This window comes from Hylobates moloch, unplaced genomic scaffold (assembly GCF_009828535.3).
Source record: "Hylobates moloch isolate HMO894 unplaced genomic scaffold, HMol_V3 SCAFFOLD_2, whole genome shotgun sequence".
NCBI classification, from domain to species: Eukaryota; Metazoa; Chordata; class Mammalia; order Primates; family Hylobatidae; genus Hylobates; species Hylobates moloch.
In genome coordinates, this window is record NW_026652277.1 from 30015566 (window position 1) to 30030818 (window position 15253).

General features: G+C 42.8%; 1 protein-coding gene across 4 annotated transcripts in view; it reads left to right on the forward strand.

The window, feature by feature from the left end:
- The window catches only part of MANBA (mannosidase beta), a 114915-nt gene extending 111768 nt beyond the window's left edge, over window positions 1-3147 (forward strand). For 3 of the 4 annotated variants that reach the window (XM_058432597.1, XM_032177102.2, XM_058432599.1), the window contains one exon: window positions 1633-2394. In XM_058432597.1, the coding sequence (XP_058288580.1) occupies window positions 1633-1857 (225 nt within the window). In that variant the 3' untranslated portion in view covers window positions 1858-2394. Of the gene's footprint in view, window positions 1-1632 lie in introns of all 4 variants that reach the window. The other variant, XM_032177020.2, reaches the window with a different exon arrangement.
- The last annotated feature ends 12106 nt before the right edge of the window (window positions 3148-15253 follow it).

The window sequence follows — 15253 nt, forward strand, 5'->3', positions numbered from 1 at the left end:
TTTTATTTGAAAGAGGCCTACCAATTGAAAACATACCTTCTTTCTATATCACATAATAAAATCCAAGTTATCTGCAACAACTAATAGAGAACAGAAGAAAATGACAGTCTTACATGTATTTTTTTCCAAAAAAGAAAAAAAAAACACTGTGTACTGGATGAATTTGCAGTCTCTAAACTTATGATTTTGAAAACAAAATTTTTTTTCTTTCCTGAGTTGGGCCGTCATTACCTTGAGGTGGGTAATTGGGGTGGGAGAAAAGCAGGGCTCTTTCTTTATTCTACCTCATTTTGATTTCAGTGATACTTGTCCTTCTTAAAGAGATAAAATGATAGTAATAAGAATGTTGGTTAACATTTAATTCAGGGTTAATATAGACTAAGTATTTGGCTTCTTTTCTCAAGAGAGATGTCAGAAACTTGTTCTCCCCATCTCCCTGAAGCCAGGGTGCAAGCTTGAATCCTAGGCCCTGCAGTCAGACATACAGAGAGGAGATTTCCAACCCAAAGAAGATAACCAGCATAAGCATGGCACCAGCATCTCTTTCGGCCTTGGTCTTGGAGCAGCAGAAGCTGATGCTACCCTGGCAGCTTCCTGGGCACGCTGGCATGAGCCGCATGAACCTTGTTCCCGTGGCTGCTTTAGGACCTTCACTGGAACAGCTGGGCGGTGTGATCTGGGAATTTGCCATCCAAATTCAAGCCTGAGTCTCTGATCCTGAAGAGCTACCTGATACACTTTATTAAGCTTCTTTTCTGCTTCTATCAAGATAGGTTTCCTTGTGTATAACTCAGAACCCTGAATGATAACATATTACACAAATATGTAAGGCTAAATTATATATAGTGAAAATGGCCCTTTGAAGTTATTTATTTCACACATAACATATAATGTAAGACTGAGATGTTGCATGACAAATGCACAGATTAAGAAACCAGGTTGCACTCAGCTCCGTGCTCACACTAAGAGAGGTTTGCAAACCCTCCCACTCTGGGGAGCAGCGTATCCTCACTCTGGGCACATGCTATTCGGCTACTTAAGAGGAATGGAGCCGACACGATTTAAATTGCACTCTCTCTTTTTGCTGCTATTTTGTGGAATTCACACATGTAAAAAAAAATGCTAATAATGTGACTTAACTATGCAATAAAAGAGAGAAGCTCTAATGGTAGAGCTGCTGTAAATTTCTGGCAGTGGACTTTCTAGATTGCTGGATCTTTTCAGAAGACTCGAATGTAAGCTCCACAGTTGGGCTCTGTAGCTAGGTCCAGATATATCCTTAGAAAGTCATTAAAACCACCCAGGCTGTGTGTAAAAATGTTGCTCTCTTGATGATACTCTGAGAAAAACTGTAAAAGATGTAAAGCTTTGAGCTTCTTGTGAAATATTCTCCTTAATGATTGGAGATGATGTATTTCCTTGATTGTGATTATAATTTGGTAATGTTCCATAGCCTATAGTCATTTTCCATGTATTGTTATGTGTTTGAAACTGCACTTTAGCAGTTGTAGAACCAAAGTTGTGGGAAATGGGCTCCTTATTAAGCCCACATAAATGTTTACAGGAACTGTATACAGACTATATAACTCTTCCCTCATCCTTCACTTCATTCATTTTTTTTTTCTTTTTCAGGCCACCATCTCTCAGCAAGGTGACGTATTTGTTTTTGACCTGGAGACCTCAGCTGTCGCTCCCTTTGTTTGGTTGGATGTAGGAAGCATCCTAGGGAGATTTAGTGACAATGGTTTCCTCATGACTGAGAAGACACGAACTATATTATTTTACCCTTGGGAGCCCACCAGCAAGAATGAGTTGGAGCAATCTTTTCATGTGACCTCCTTAACAGATATTTACTGAAGGAATCTAGGTTGTATTTTCAGTGCACAATGGGAATAAAGCATTTCTAAAGCACCGAATGGAGAGGAAGGCAACAGAGACAAGGAGAGAAGCCGAGAGACATGTCTGCGTGCTGCCACGCGTCTGAGCGATTGCTCTGTGAAGAGCTGTACGCTGAACATTTTCAGGGCAGGCTGTTTACCCAGGCAATGTCCTCAAACAAGCCTGTGCCGGGGTGTCCTGAAATCTGTGCCAGGACTGTGTTTTTAGCCCTTCACCTCTCAGCTTTAGCAGGACATGAACCAGTTATAACAAGATGGCCCTGCAGCTGGTTACAAGAATGTGACATGACAGGATCTATGGAACCAAATGGAAGGTTTTGAGGTGATGTAGATCTTTCACAGTTAGCTTTGGGGAATACTGAATACTCAAATAAAGTGCTTTGTTATTATTTCAGAGGGAATGGCGATTGAAATGTTACAACAGATTTCTTGGTGGTAGCTATTTGGGTAGAGGTATATGGGTATTTTTCTGTACGTGTGAAATTATATAAAAATAAAAGTTACATAAATTACATTGACAACTTGATATTTCATCTGTGGCTTATGTAACCATTCTGTAAATATTCAACTTTGCCCAATACTGTGCTGGACCCTAATTTCCATTTAGTTCTCGTTATTATTCTGCTTGGTAAACTGGGAGAGTTTGAAGACTCTAAACTAAGACATATGAAAGGTTTTCTCTGGAAACAGTCATGTAATTGGTTATAGAATGGACCAGCAAAGAGTATTTGGCTTTAAAACTAAGGTATTATTAGTGATTTTGGTTTTAAAAATGAGAAGCATTATGTTCAGTGACTCTAAAAGTAACTACAGACAATCCAGTCTTCTTCGGTATCTAAGAGTATCCTCATTTTATATGTACACACACACACAGACACACACACACACACACACACACACACACACACACACACAGCCTTATCAAGGGGGTAAGGGGACTTAGGGCTGGGACTCCGTAGAGTCTTACTTGATAAATACTATATCATGTTCTTATGACTATTGTAAATCCTGTTTTAGCAAAGCATTGCTGCGAGGCAGGGAGGACTGCTCTTCTTGACACCTGTGCATGTTCTGCCAGGGCCCTGAGGAGGGGCTTTCAAGCTGATGGGCCAGAGTTTACTTTGTAGTTTGCCCTTACTAGTTCTATAACCTTAAACAAGTTATTTAACTTCCTGTGCTCAGTTTTCTTGTGGCTAAATGGGAGTGGTAACACCCACCTTGTAAGTTTGTTTTGAAGAATAAATAAAATAATTTAGCTCAAGGGCTGGGCCCCAGATTGGCACATAGTGATGCTCTGTAATGGAAGCATCATCCTGGGACTGAGCTTGGTGTCCTGGAGGGGGTGAGGCTTCCAGCCACAGTCTCTAGATTCAAATCCAGGTACTGAAGCTTCTGACTGTGTGTCCTTGGGCAACAATTCAACTTTTGAACTGTAGTTTCCACCTCTGTAAAATGGAGCTAATGATCCCTCACCTTCAAAGGTAGTTGTGAGGACTTAACAAATAGGGTCTGGAACAAATTAAAATGCTAAGTAAATGGTGATTGTACTTTTTAACATCACATTCATTATCACCCAGTTAGTACAGAAAGCAATAGTAAAAATGAAGGGAAGAGAGGCAAATGGTAAGTAAGTTCTTACAGCAAATTCTTTCTGAAAATAATACCAGAAAAGAATAATTTGTAAGGGAAGAATAAATTAAAGGACATAAATATATGCTGACAACAACTTCTAAAAGAAAAGAAATGTGCCATATACATATTTTTCCTATTAAGGAATAATAATAGCCAAAATATTCTTCCACAGTTCATGTGTGGCAGCACAGTCATTTTTACTGTTTTCATAGATTTATCTTGCCATGCAGGAATACAGTCTGATGCACTTACGCTTGACTTTGAGTTTTTGATAGGGTTTTTCTGTTAGTGGTGGTTTTTGTCCATTCGTGCCTTGCTGTACCTTAGACTGGGTAATTTATAAGGAAAAGAGGTTTAATTGGCTCACAGTTCTGCAGGTTGTACAGGAAGCATCGCAACAGGCATCTGTTTGGCTTCTGATGAAGCCTTAGAAAGTTTACAATCAGGGCAGAAGGCGAAGCAGGGACAAGCATGTCATATGGCGAAAGCAGGAGCAAGCAAAAGAGAGTGGGTGGGAAGTGCCACACACTTTTAAACCACCAGATCACCTGTGAACTCAGAGCAAGAGCTCATTTATCACCAAGGGGATCCATGCCTATGATCCAGACACCTTCCACCAGGCCCCGCTTTCAACATTGGAGATTACGTTTCAACATGACATTTGGATGGGGACATATATCTAAACCATATCCTTAGTTGTGTGAACAATAGGATAAAAAGACCAGAACCAGGTCCTACTCTCATATGCTCTTGCAAAGCACATTCCAGAGAGAGTGGGATGAAGAGAGGTCAGTTCTCAGGATTATATCTTCCCCTTTCGGAACAGAGAGAACAATAAAAATCATAATTTTCTCATTCACATTCATGATAACTCTTCTTATTCTCTCTTTTTTTCCTTACTTCACTTTTCATTGTGAGACATTTTCACACCATGAGAAGTCACTTGGAAAATAAATAGAAAGATTTTGTTCTCTGTTGGAATGAAGGTGAACTGGAGTGCAGGAGAAATAAAGATATGTTTTCCTAACATTCCTAAAGTGACAAAGACCTGAGATAGAAAGAATATTCTCTTGGGCTACCTCTGGCTCTCAGATATGAAACTTATTCCCCAGCTTGGTAAGATTTAGGGAGAAAAGCAGGTAGGCATTGTCTGTGTGGGAAATTCAAAGCATTTGAAAACATCCCCAGCGTCTGCCTTGACTGAATACAATCTTATTAATTCAATAAGCGCATGCAATTAAAAGGGTTATGCAGAAAAGACAGTAATATTTTCAAGTGAATGGGAGAATTGTTGTTTTCTAATTGATTTTATCAGAGGCATGAACCAGAGTAGCATACAAAACCTTAAAATCACTGGCAAAACCGGTGTTGTCTTAAGACATGTTTACATTCTGCCCCTAGACATTGTTTAACTTAAGGATTTATTCATTCATTTATCAAGCATGTGTTGCAGACCACTCTGGGCAGGCATTGTCCTTGTCACTGGGGTATGGCAATGAAAAAGGCAGACAAGTCCTAGTTCTCATGGATCATTAAGCCAGCGAACGAGGCAATTCCAGCTGGTGATAAGTCCTTAAGGTTCATGTGATGGCGACAGGGGAGCAACATTAGATAAGGCACCATCTTGTTCAATACTTTAGGGAAGCTTTTTGGAAAGTATATGGTAAAAAAACAAGTGAAAAAATTTCAGTTGAGAAATGAGTCTTTAAAGACCTTCATTGTAATTAATACATAAGGAAAGAAAAGCACAAAATCAGCTGGTTAATGTAGTTGGGGCTCTGAGCCTGTGATCTACAAGCTGTGGGTGAACTAACCTGCCAAGACATCTTTAAGTCCTTGTATGGGGCCAGTGAATGAGCTTAGCAAAGGTAAGAGCAATGCATCACTGTTTCATGTTTTATAAATATCTCTCCTTATTTCTGTAGACACGGTTTACTGAATCTTGCCGTGAAAGAAAAGTTTGCTTAACCCCTTAGGTTGGTCTCTGTCTTTAAACAAGATTTATTGAGCTCCCCTGTGTGCCACATCATGCTATGCAGTGATCAAGTACACATGATTATAGTAGCACCTAAGTTACCTACAACTCTCAGGAAATGAGACATTCTGGCTCACGAACATTTCTGTTTGAGAACTAGCACTCATCCCTGCCTCATAATTTAGGTGGGAACAACCATCTTGTTCTGATTCTGTTCCTGTTACTTTTTGTTGGTTTTGTAAAATTTACTGGTCCACTGCCAGTAGTTGGAGCAGACACTGTTGTCTGGCCACCTCACAGCCAGATAGTCCTCCTCTCTGCTAATAGAGGTGGCCGTGTCCAGCCTCAGAGACTGAATCATAATTTGTTATTCTAAGCGTAGTCTCCATTGCCAGTGATTGATGTAGGGTTAGGCCCATGACACATTTCAAGAATGAATCATAAGTTGATGTCTAATGTGGGGTTTCTGGGGGAAGGTTTCCATGCCTGATAAGAGATAGACCTGAGGCAAAACCCTCTGCTGTTGGGTAAAATTGAGAAACTATTTGAGGCCCTGACACCTGGAGCTGCTGCAGCCTTTTTTTGGTGATCTTAAAGAAGCATTTTTGACAGGGGGTGTCAGAGATGTTTAGCTGCTAAATTAACCCTGCAACCATCTAACATTGGTCTTATTACAATGTGGCAAAAAATAAAGGCTTAATTGTTTAATCTTGTAGTCAGGTGTTCTGATTTTACAACCCAAAGCATCCTGATTGATACAGCAGTTAAAGGTGTGGGCATTGAAATCGGACTGACTTGTGTTTCAGTCCCAGATCTACCAGTAGCAGGCTGTTCTTCATTGGATACAGGCTACTGAGTCTTTCTGTGCCTTAGTTTCTTTAAACATGGGAATAATAACAGTATCTGCTTCATAGGTTAATTGTGAGGTATAAAGGAGATAATGCATAGATTATTGATAGCACATGATAACTATCACCAAATGTGAGCTATTACAATCATCATTGCCTCTGTGTGAAGCCTTCAGAACAAACCTAGGGAGGTGGGCAGAACTGAACGTGTGCAGGCACTGGGTGGTGGCTGTGAACAGCATCGACCAGGTGAGCTGGGGGTGTTGGGGGCAGCAGTGAGCCTGGGAGAGGAGCAGGTAGGACCTGGATACCCCCGCACCCTGCCTTGTCATCCTGAAGATTTAGGTCATATTTGGCCAGCAGGTCATGGTCTAGACTGTGTTTTAAAAAGTTGAATTACATGCTAACATTTAAAAAGGGAAAGATTCCGTGTAAAATATAGATGTATCTATCTCTGACCTTCTTGTAATGGTATTTTTTAAAGCCCTTATTTGTTTAACCCACTTATAGTCAGGCATTCTCATTTTTTTTTTTTTTTTTTTTTTTTTTTTTTGAGACGGCGCGATCTCGGCTCACTGCAAGCTCCGCCTCCCGGGTTCACGCCATTCTCCTGCCTCAGCCTCTCTGAGTAGCTGGGACTACAGGCGCCCGCCACCACGTCCGGCTTTTTTGTATTTTTAGTAGAGACGGGGTTTCAACGTGGTCTCGATCTCCTGACCTCATGATCCGCCTGCCTCGGCCTCCCAAAGTGCTGGGATTACAAGCGTGAGCCACTGCGCCCGGCCAGGCATTCTCATTTTACAATTAAAAGCATCCTCCTGGATAAAGGCATGGGTCTTTGAGGTCAAACATATCTGGGCCTTGGAGAGAGCGGTGTGGGCACCTGGGTGTCCTATTAGCTGGGGGGATTCGTCACCTACTTCCTTGTGCTGGGTTGCTGCAGTGGCAGTGGTGCCTTTAGTGAGGAAGGCTGTTGGGGCCATAGTTTGCCAAAGTGGGCTGGGAGCGGTGGCTCACTCCTGTAATCCCTACACTTTGGGAGGCTGAGGCGGGTGGATCATCAGGTCAGGAGATCAAGACCATCCTGGCTAACAGGGTGAAACCCCGTCTCTACTAAAAATACAAAAAAATTAGCTGGGCGTGGTGGTGGGCACCTGCAGTTCCAGCTACTTGGGAGGCTGAGGCAGGAGAGTGGCCTGAACCTGGGAGGCAGAGCTTGCAGTGAGCCGAGATTGCGCCACTGCACTCCAGCCTGGGCAACAGAGCGAGACTCCATCTCAAAAAAAAAAAAAAAAAATTGCCAAAGTGGGTGAAGGAAGGGCCCCTGCTCTTTTACAATGAGCTCTCAAGCCAAATTGGGTGACTGGCATGCTTCCCTACCCATATTTTTGGTATTGGAATGAAAAGATTTTTAACTAGTCAACTACAAACATGAATGAGATTTTGCCTTGTCAAAGATCCAAATTGTGTGAGCATGCACGTGCGTGTGTAAGTGTGAAGGCTGCATGTGGTGCGAGGGCTATGGGCTCATGCTCTGATACGGAACCTCCCAGTACTGGCCTTGGACCAATCACTTAACCTCTAAGCCTCAGTTTCCTTATCTTGAAGTTGAGATTAGTGGTAATAACTATCTCAGTGTTCCTGTGAAGATTAAATAAAATAAAGATGAAAATGTAGTAAATGCAATAAATGCTGGTTTATCAATGTCATTCCTCAAAGGATAAGGCTGGTGGTGGCTGAAATGTTCAGGCCTAAGAATCTTTCATTCCGCTTGCCAAAAGGAAAGAGCAACTTAAGCCTTCTGTACTAAGGAAAAATAATCATCAGGGTTCATGACCTGAGTTGAAGGAGAAAAATCCAGGCAGAAAGCTGAAGAAATTTCAAATTCCTTTTTTTTGGTAAGGTTTTTCCAATTTTACAGAAGCAATAAAATAAAATATAAAATAATAAAATTCAGTAGCAATAGGCAAGCCAGCTGTTGGATGATTGTGCAAAGTTCTGCTTCTTCCAGCAGAGGTCTCTTGTGCTCCGGAAATGAGGCTGGTGGTGGGTGGAAGGGACTGCCCTGGGCCAGGGTGCTGGCTTCCTGGAGGCCTCCCCAGAGTACAGGGTGTCTGCTGCCTTCAGCGAGGGGAGGGGAGCCTAAGGAAACACTTGCAGGGCTGCTCCCCAAACCCTTCACCTTCTGGGCTTCAGGGAGCTGGATGCCAGTGCCCCAGAGGAATGCATGAATGTGAAACTACCTTAAAGAAGGAAATAAAGAGAAAGAAAAGGGAGGGATGAAGGGGGAAAGAGGTCAGAGAAAGAGAAAAAGAAAGAGAAAGAGAAGAGTTGAGAGAAAGAGACTAGGAGAGAAAGAGAAAGGAAAAAGGAAGGGAGAGCAGAAGAATGAGAGAGAAAAGGAAAGAAATGGTGAGAGAGAAAGAGAAAGGAAGAGAGAGAGAGAAAAGAGAGAAAGAGAAAGCGGGGGAGAGAGAGAAAAGTGGAAGGGAGAGAAAGGAAGACAGAATGAGAAAAGGAGAGAAAGGAAAGGAGAGAGAAGAGATAGAGAGAGAAAGGGAGAAATAGGAAGGATGGAGGTGAGGAGGAAGGAAGGAAGGGAGGAAGGAGAAAGAAGGAACCCAAAGGGCAGCTCTGTTCGCTGAGCTCTGGTTTCTTCCCTGGCTCCAGGGCTAATAAAGGCTGAGCACCAGCATAGCTGGATCACAAGGTTCAGATCCACAGAGCAAATTTGTCCACTTTCTGCCTGCCTTTAGGTTACAGACAGGTCCCAGACTTAACAATGGTTCAACTTACGATTTCATGACTTTTTGACTTTATGAGAGGTTTATCGAGGTATTAAGTGCACTTTTGACTTATAATGGGTGTATCAGGACATAACCCCATTGTTAAGTGGAGGAGCATGTGTATTTCATTTCCATCCACTGTTGCTACCTTGGCAAAAGGGTGGCATATAAATGCTTTTTAATTCAAATTTACTTACTATGGATCTATGAAAACTTGGCACCAAGCCTCCTGAATAGATGATTGACAGAAGAGAAGTCAGATGAGCTATTTAAAGGCTCAGTAACAAAACAATCAGGAAAGGACCAAAACTGAGCTATGGGCATGATTTGGGGAAAGGAATTACATTCCGCTGGTGGAGGGACCAAAATGGTCCTTGGCCCATACGCTGTGTGCATATGTTGCTCATCATTCAAGATGTGCTTTTGGCTAGGCAGTAAAGGAAGGCAGGGCCAAATGGTGGCTTTGACCTTCCCAGATCAAAACTGGGATGGAGAAGAATGCTAAGGACTGCTTGCATCAATCAGGCCTGAGAGGTTCGCTCATCCGTGAGCATATATGCACTTCCTGAGCATATACAGTCTTCATCTATTGGGGAGGTAAAATTCCCCCTGCTACGGTGGTCGCAGGCAGCAGTGGTGAAGGGGCAGGGTCTTCAGGACCTAAAAGAAGAGAACAAGAATGTTGCTTTTTGGCAGCCCTGCTCCTGTAGCAGGACCTGTCTGTGGGATTATGATGGGTCTTTATGGGGATGTCATTTCTGGTCCCTTTGGCCTCCCTAGGCCAGGCTTTGCTTCAGCTCGGAGGCAGGATTCTGTATTAATGTGAGTGGCCCATGGATAGCTTTTTGGGGGTCCTGGCTTGAATTGTTGAGGGAAGGTGAAGGGACACAAAGAAATGACAGAAAGAGGCAAGTGGTGGAGAAAAAAAGCTTCTGAGGGCCCCAAAGCAAAAGGAGTGGGGCTGGAAAGAGTAGGTAGGAGGAAGAAAATCAGCATAGACTCAAGGCGTCTTCCTGGGCCTGTTCTTGGGGACTGGTGCCAAGCATCATGTGTGCTGCAGCTGAGTTCATTTGTTGAGGGAATGCTGACTTCCTGCTGTCTGGCCACCCTCAGGTAATACTTCAGGGCCCCATTTGGCAAGCTTCTTCCCTCTCCTGGGTATGACCCACTCCTTCGAAGCAGTTGTGTGTTCCGTGACACACTGCTGCAGTGTGAAGCCAAGGAGCACGGTATGAGGATTGAAGACTGAGTCCCAGCCCAGCCCTTGCTCTTCACATTAGACCAGGGGCCTTCTAGCACATCAGCAACTCTGTCTTGTGGAGAATGGCAGGAATTAAAACCCCTCCCTGTTCACCTCTCAGGCTGCTATGACAGTCAGTACTTGAAAATATTTTCTAAATGAAAACATTCACATTTAAAGTTTTTTATTTTTGCGAATTTTTTTTCAAAATTACAGAAAAAAATTATTTCAAAAGTGTAAGGGAACATTTGCATTTGAATAAGGTGATAAAAAGGGATGCTGAAAATGAAAAAAAAAGAAAACCCACGACATGAAGTTTTTCATTCAATTTTTTAAAGCCAAAAAATAAGTTGTGCATTATTGCTTTAGGAAAAGGAAAAAGGAGCTGCGAAACAGTTTTGAAATGAGGAAAATATCGATAGCTTTTCACCAGGGAACAGACCTAATAACCTGGTTGTCTACTATTGGGCATCGACTTACAGCCTTCCCTGATCTGATGTACCCCCAACATAGTCCTCAGGGTTCCACTTCACTGTCTTCATCACCAGCTCTGCTTCCTGGATCCCAAGAAGGAATCCCGGGAGAAAGGGTTTTGAGAATTTCTGTTTCATCTGCTATCCTTCTGGCCTGAAGAGAATATTATTTCCACAAGAACCAATTTCTGCTCCTTTCCAATTTATCTGAGAAAATGGGAGCCAAGGTCTTTCCAGCTCTCTGCAGATCACAACCAAGATAAACTTGCTTGTCCCTTTCTTTTGGGTAGGATCTTAAAGGGCCAGGGCCTCTTGAAGAACGCTAACTGTGGTGTCTACAAGCCCAGGACTTCTTGTGCAGCGTTTAAGGAACTATGGAGCATAGAGGTTGGAGAGCAGAGATCTCTGTGAATCAGTGCTAGGGCAAAAAGATGTAGCTGCTGTTAAGTCTTCCCCAGCCTACCTGCCCTCATATCCTTGATCATCTCTGAGGATTTCCTTAAGAAAAACTGTGACTTTGTGCTTACAATGCAATCTTCATGCTTAATCCTAGAAAATGATTTTGCCTTTAGTGATGGCCATTTACCATGATTGCAGGTGACTTTCAGAGTGAATATCTGCATACAAGTTGGAACTAGAAAGAACCTTATGGCTCAGCCTCCCTCAGCGAAGGGATTATGACCTGTGCCAAAGTGTGACCTGTTCCAAAATCAACAGCTCTCTTACTACTGGGAACAGAAGTAGACCACCCTCCTATCTTCACTGCTCTTAGTGTGACCAAGGGGCAGAAGTTTTTCTCCAGCACAACATGAGAGGAGGTGACACATTCAAAACTCCCTCACATACTTCTCTCAACATTTTTCTCCTGGCTGACTGGGGCCATCACCCCTAGCAAGACCTTAGGAGCCAAGTGTTGGAGGAAGAATGCCTGTCAGCCTGGATCCCTGCGTGGCTAAGTGGAAGAGAGACACTACCCACCCCTGACCCTGCTGCAGCGTTGTTACTGGAGTCAAGTGATCCTGCAGTCATGCCTCTCATGTGTCTCAGTTTCCCCGTGACCACCCATTGTAGTGCCTGGCAAGCAACAGATGCCCAAGAAATCTTGATTGAATACATATCTTTATTCTTTGAAGACTCTTGTGATAGTTCAGTGAAATAATCACTTTGGAAAGAGATACCAACGTGGAAAAGCTAGTTGACAGAAGTAAGATGATGCTATCTCAGCACCTTCCTCCCTTTCATCTTAAGAAGCTTGAACAACTTGTGGAACTATTCATTTGTCCAGGGTAACAGAAAAAGGCTATCATGGACATAATGAAATCCATAGTAATTGAAGGAGATCCATTTAATTTCAAGCCTCTCCTCAGTGTCTCCCCCAGTTCCAAAACCAAATGACAAACCTGGAAAACCAATGGGCAGGAACTTGTAGTCTCAAGGATTGGTATTTACACGAAGCAGCCAGCCACAGTGAGGCCAATGGAGAAGAGACACTCTCACTTTGTAGGCATTCAGAAAAAGATAAAGACTTGGATAGTTTAGGAAGATGATCTTTAAGATCTTATCCAACCCCAAGTTCTGTGATCTTCAAGAAAATAAACAGAATTTTAGTTTCATCTTCTTTTGACTCCTGTGCCTCCCATGTCCATTCCCTGCGGAAGCACAAGTCAGAAACAGAATTTCCCCCAAAAGCACAAAATGGAAGGCCGAAAGAAATGCAATAACTGCCAGTCAATGAATAATTCATATTTAAGCATCCTTGCCTCTTATTAGGGGGAAAATCAAGTCTCCAAGCAATATGTCCTCTTAGTTATACTTGGGGTTCATTTTGCATTTTGGTTGGGTACGTGAAAACTCCATCATCTTTGTAGAGGACTGTATGCATTTTTCTTTCTCTTTTAAATAAAGCATGTTTTTGTCAAAGGACTGCAAACCTCACTAAAGAACAGTCTTTGGAATTAGACGGGCCTGCATTTGAATCGGGGTGAGTTATTTAATAACTTCAGATCACTCATTTCCTTATTATAAACTGGGGTTAAATATTATACCTCATAGGGGTGTCTTGAGAATTATTATTAGAAATTATTAATCCAAAAGGGCTGGCATGTAATAAATGCTCCACGCTGGCTGGATCTTTCCTCTCCTCCTTTTTTCCTGCTAAAATGTACAAAGTCCAGTTTGCGCGGCTGCATTCCATGGCGGTGACCAGGAACGTCTGTGCCACATTCGGCTACTTCAGAAGATGCAGGTAGGTAAATGAGCAGCAGCAGGGCTTCGTTCTGCTGAAAAGAAAGACCGCTGATCCTGAAAAAGTCTGGGTTATGCCTGCAGAGTATAGAAACCTCAAAAATGACTGAAGTTCTGAGGAAGCTATTTTTAAATGGCCTCCTGCTGTGACACAAGCTTTCTGGGAAGGTTTATTTCAGGCCCATTATAGCTTTCCACCTGGTCTCCTGCATTCCTTTTGGTTTATCTCCATCTGCTGGTACAATATGAAAGATACTTTCACAGAGACCCAGACAACACTGGTGGCCTTGCTGATGCAGCACCACACAGAGGTTCAGGCCAGCACTGAGATCTGGGAGGAAGAAGAGTAAGTTTTTGGGACAGAAGAGAAATTGGGCTTCTTATGAAAGAAGGGGAATGTAATTTTTCTGTCTTGGTGTGAGTTGCTTAGTTGTTCCTCCTCAAGTCAGCTTCTCTACACATGAACTTCTGGTAGGTGAGCTGTCAAGTTGGAAGCCTGGAGCATGGTGACAATCCACTCCACACTTAAGGCTTAAAACCTCAACCATTATTTAATTTGCTCACGAATCTGCAATGTGGGCAGGGCTCTGCAGAACAGCTTGTCTCTATTCTGGGCAGCATCAGCTGAGGCCGTTTGAGGGCTAGATGGGGTGACTCAATAGCTGAGGGCTGGAATCTTCTGAAAGCTTCACTCCCTTACACATCTCTTGGTTGATGCTGGCATCAGCTGGGGCCTCAGTAAGTCTGTGGACTGAACACCTGCACTTGGTTCCTCCATGTGGCTGCTTGGCTCCCTCAGAACACAATGACCAGCTTCTAAGAGAGAGGGCCCAGCGGGATGGGGCAGAAGTTGTATTCCATTTTATGACTTAACCTTGGAAGTCACTTAGCATCTCCTCCGTCCTTGTCACTTTTGCTTAGATTCTCAGAGAAGGAACCCAGGCCCCTCCCCTCAGTGGGAGGAGTGTCAGCCTCACGTTGTAAGACAGGAGGCTTTGTAGTGGCCAGCTGGAAAACAATGATCTGCCACAGAAAGGAACCCGCAGAGGTGTGGAGGCATGGGCTGCTTGTTGGAAAATTAAGAATTAAGGAAAGTCAGAGCTGTATTTTTTCACTTCACAGAAACTTCACTTTACAGTGGGGCTGGGTAGCGGTGGAGAAATGGCAATGTAATAGAAAACATAAGTAGGATTCTCCTTGAGATTCTATTTATTTGGGAGATGCTGTAAAATGAAGAACCTAAACTGCTTTTATACCAGTGAAAAGTTTTGCTTAGAAAAGCCTTCCCTATATCAAGATTTATCAATGATGTCTAGTACTTCTAATATTTTTATGGCTTAATTTTTGATATATTTGGAAATTATTTTGATGAAAGGAGGGAGGCAGGTGTTCAGATGGATTGTTTTCAAGTGATTAGCCAAATTGGGACCTCGGTTTATTGAGTGATATGCTTTGGCTGTGTCCCCGCTCACATCTCATCTTGAATTATAGCTTCCACAATTCCCACGTGTTGTAGGAGGGACCTGGTGGGAGATAATTGAATCATGAGGGCAGTTTCCTCCATACTGTTCTCGTGGTAGTAAGTCTCACGAGATCTGATGGTTTTGTAAGGGGAAACCCCTTTCGCTTGTCTCTCATTTTCCTTTCTCCTGATGCCATGTAAGACGTGTCTTTCACCTTCCGCCGTGATTGTGAGGCCTCCCCGAACGTGGAACTGTGAGTCCATTGAACCTCTTTTTCTTTATAAATTTCTCAGTCTCGGGTATGTCTTTATCAGCATTTATCAGACTAATACATTTAGTAATCATCTTTTTCTCATTGATTTGAAATTTTACTGTATCATATACTAAATTCCTATATATTTTGGAGCCTACTTCTGGACTCTATTTTTATCTGCCTTCTCATCAAAAGATAATGTCCCATCATAAGCTCTGGAGCTAGACAGGAATTGTCTAATCCTTACCCAGCTCATCTTATTTAGATTGTGCCACCTCACTTTCCTCCATCTCATGCAATGCTACACCTCTTCAATGTCTTCTCCACACCTCTGTGATAAAGTATTAAGATTTCCATATACCAGAGGGCCCTGGACTAGGAGCCTTCCAGCATGAAGCTTTGCTGAACTGCTTCTGAAAGAGTTGGGAATACGGAAGAGGA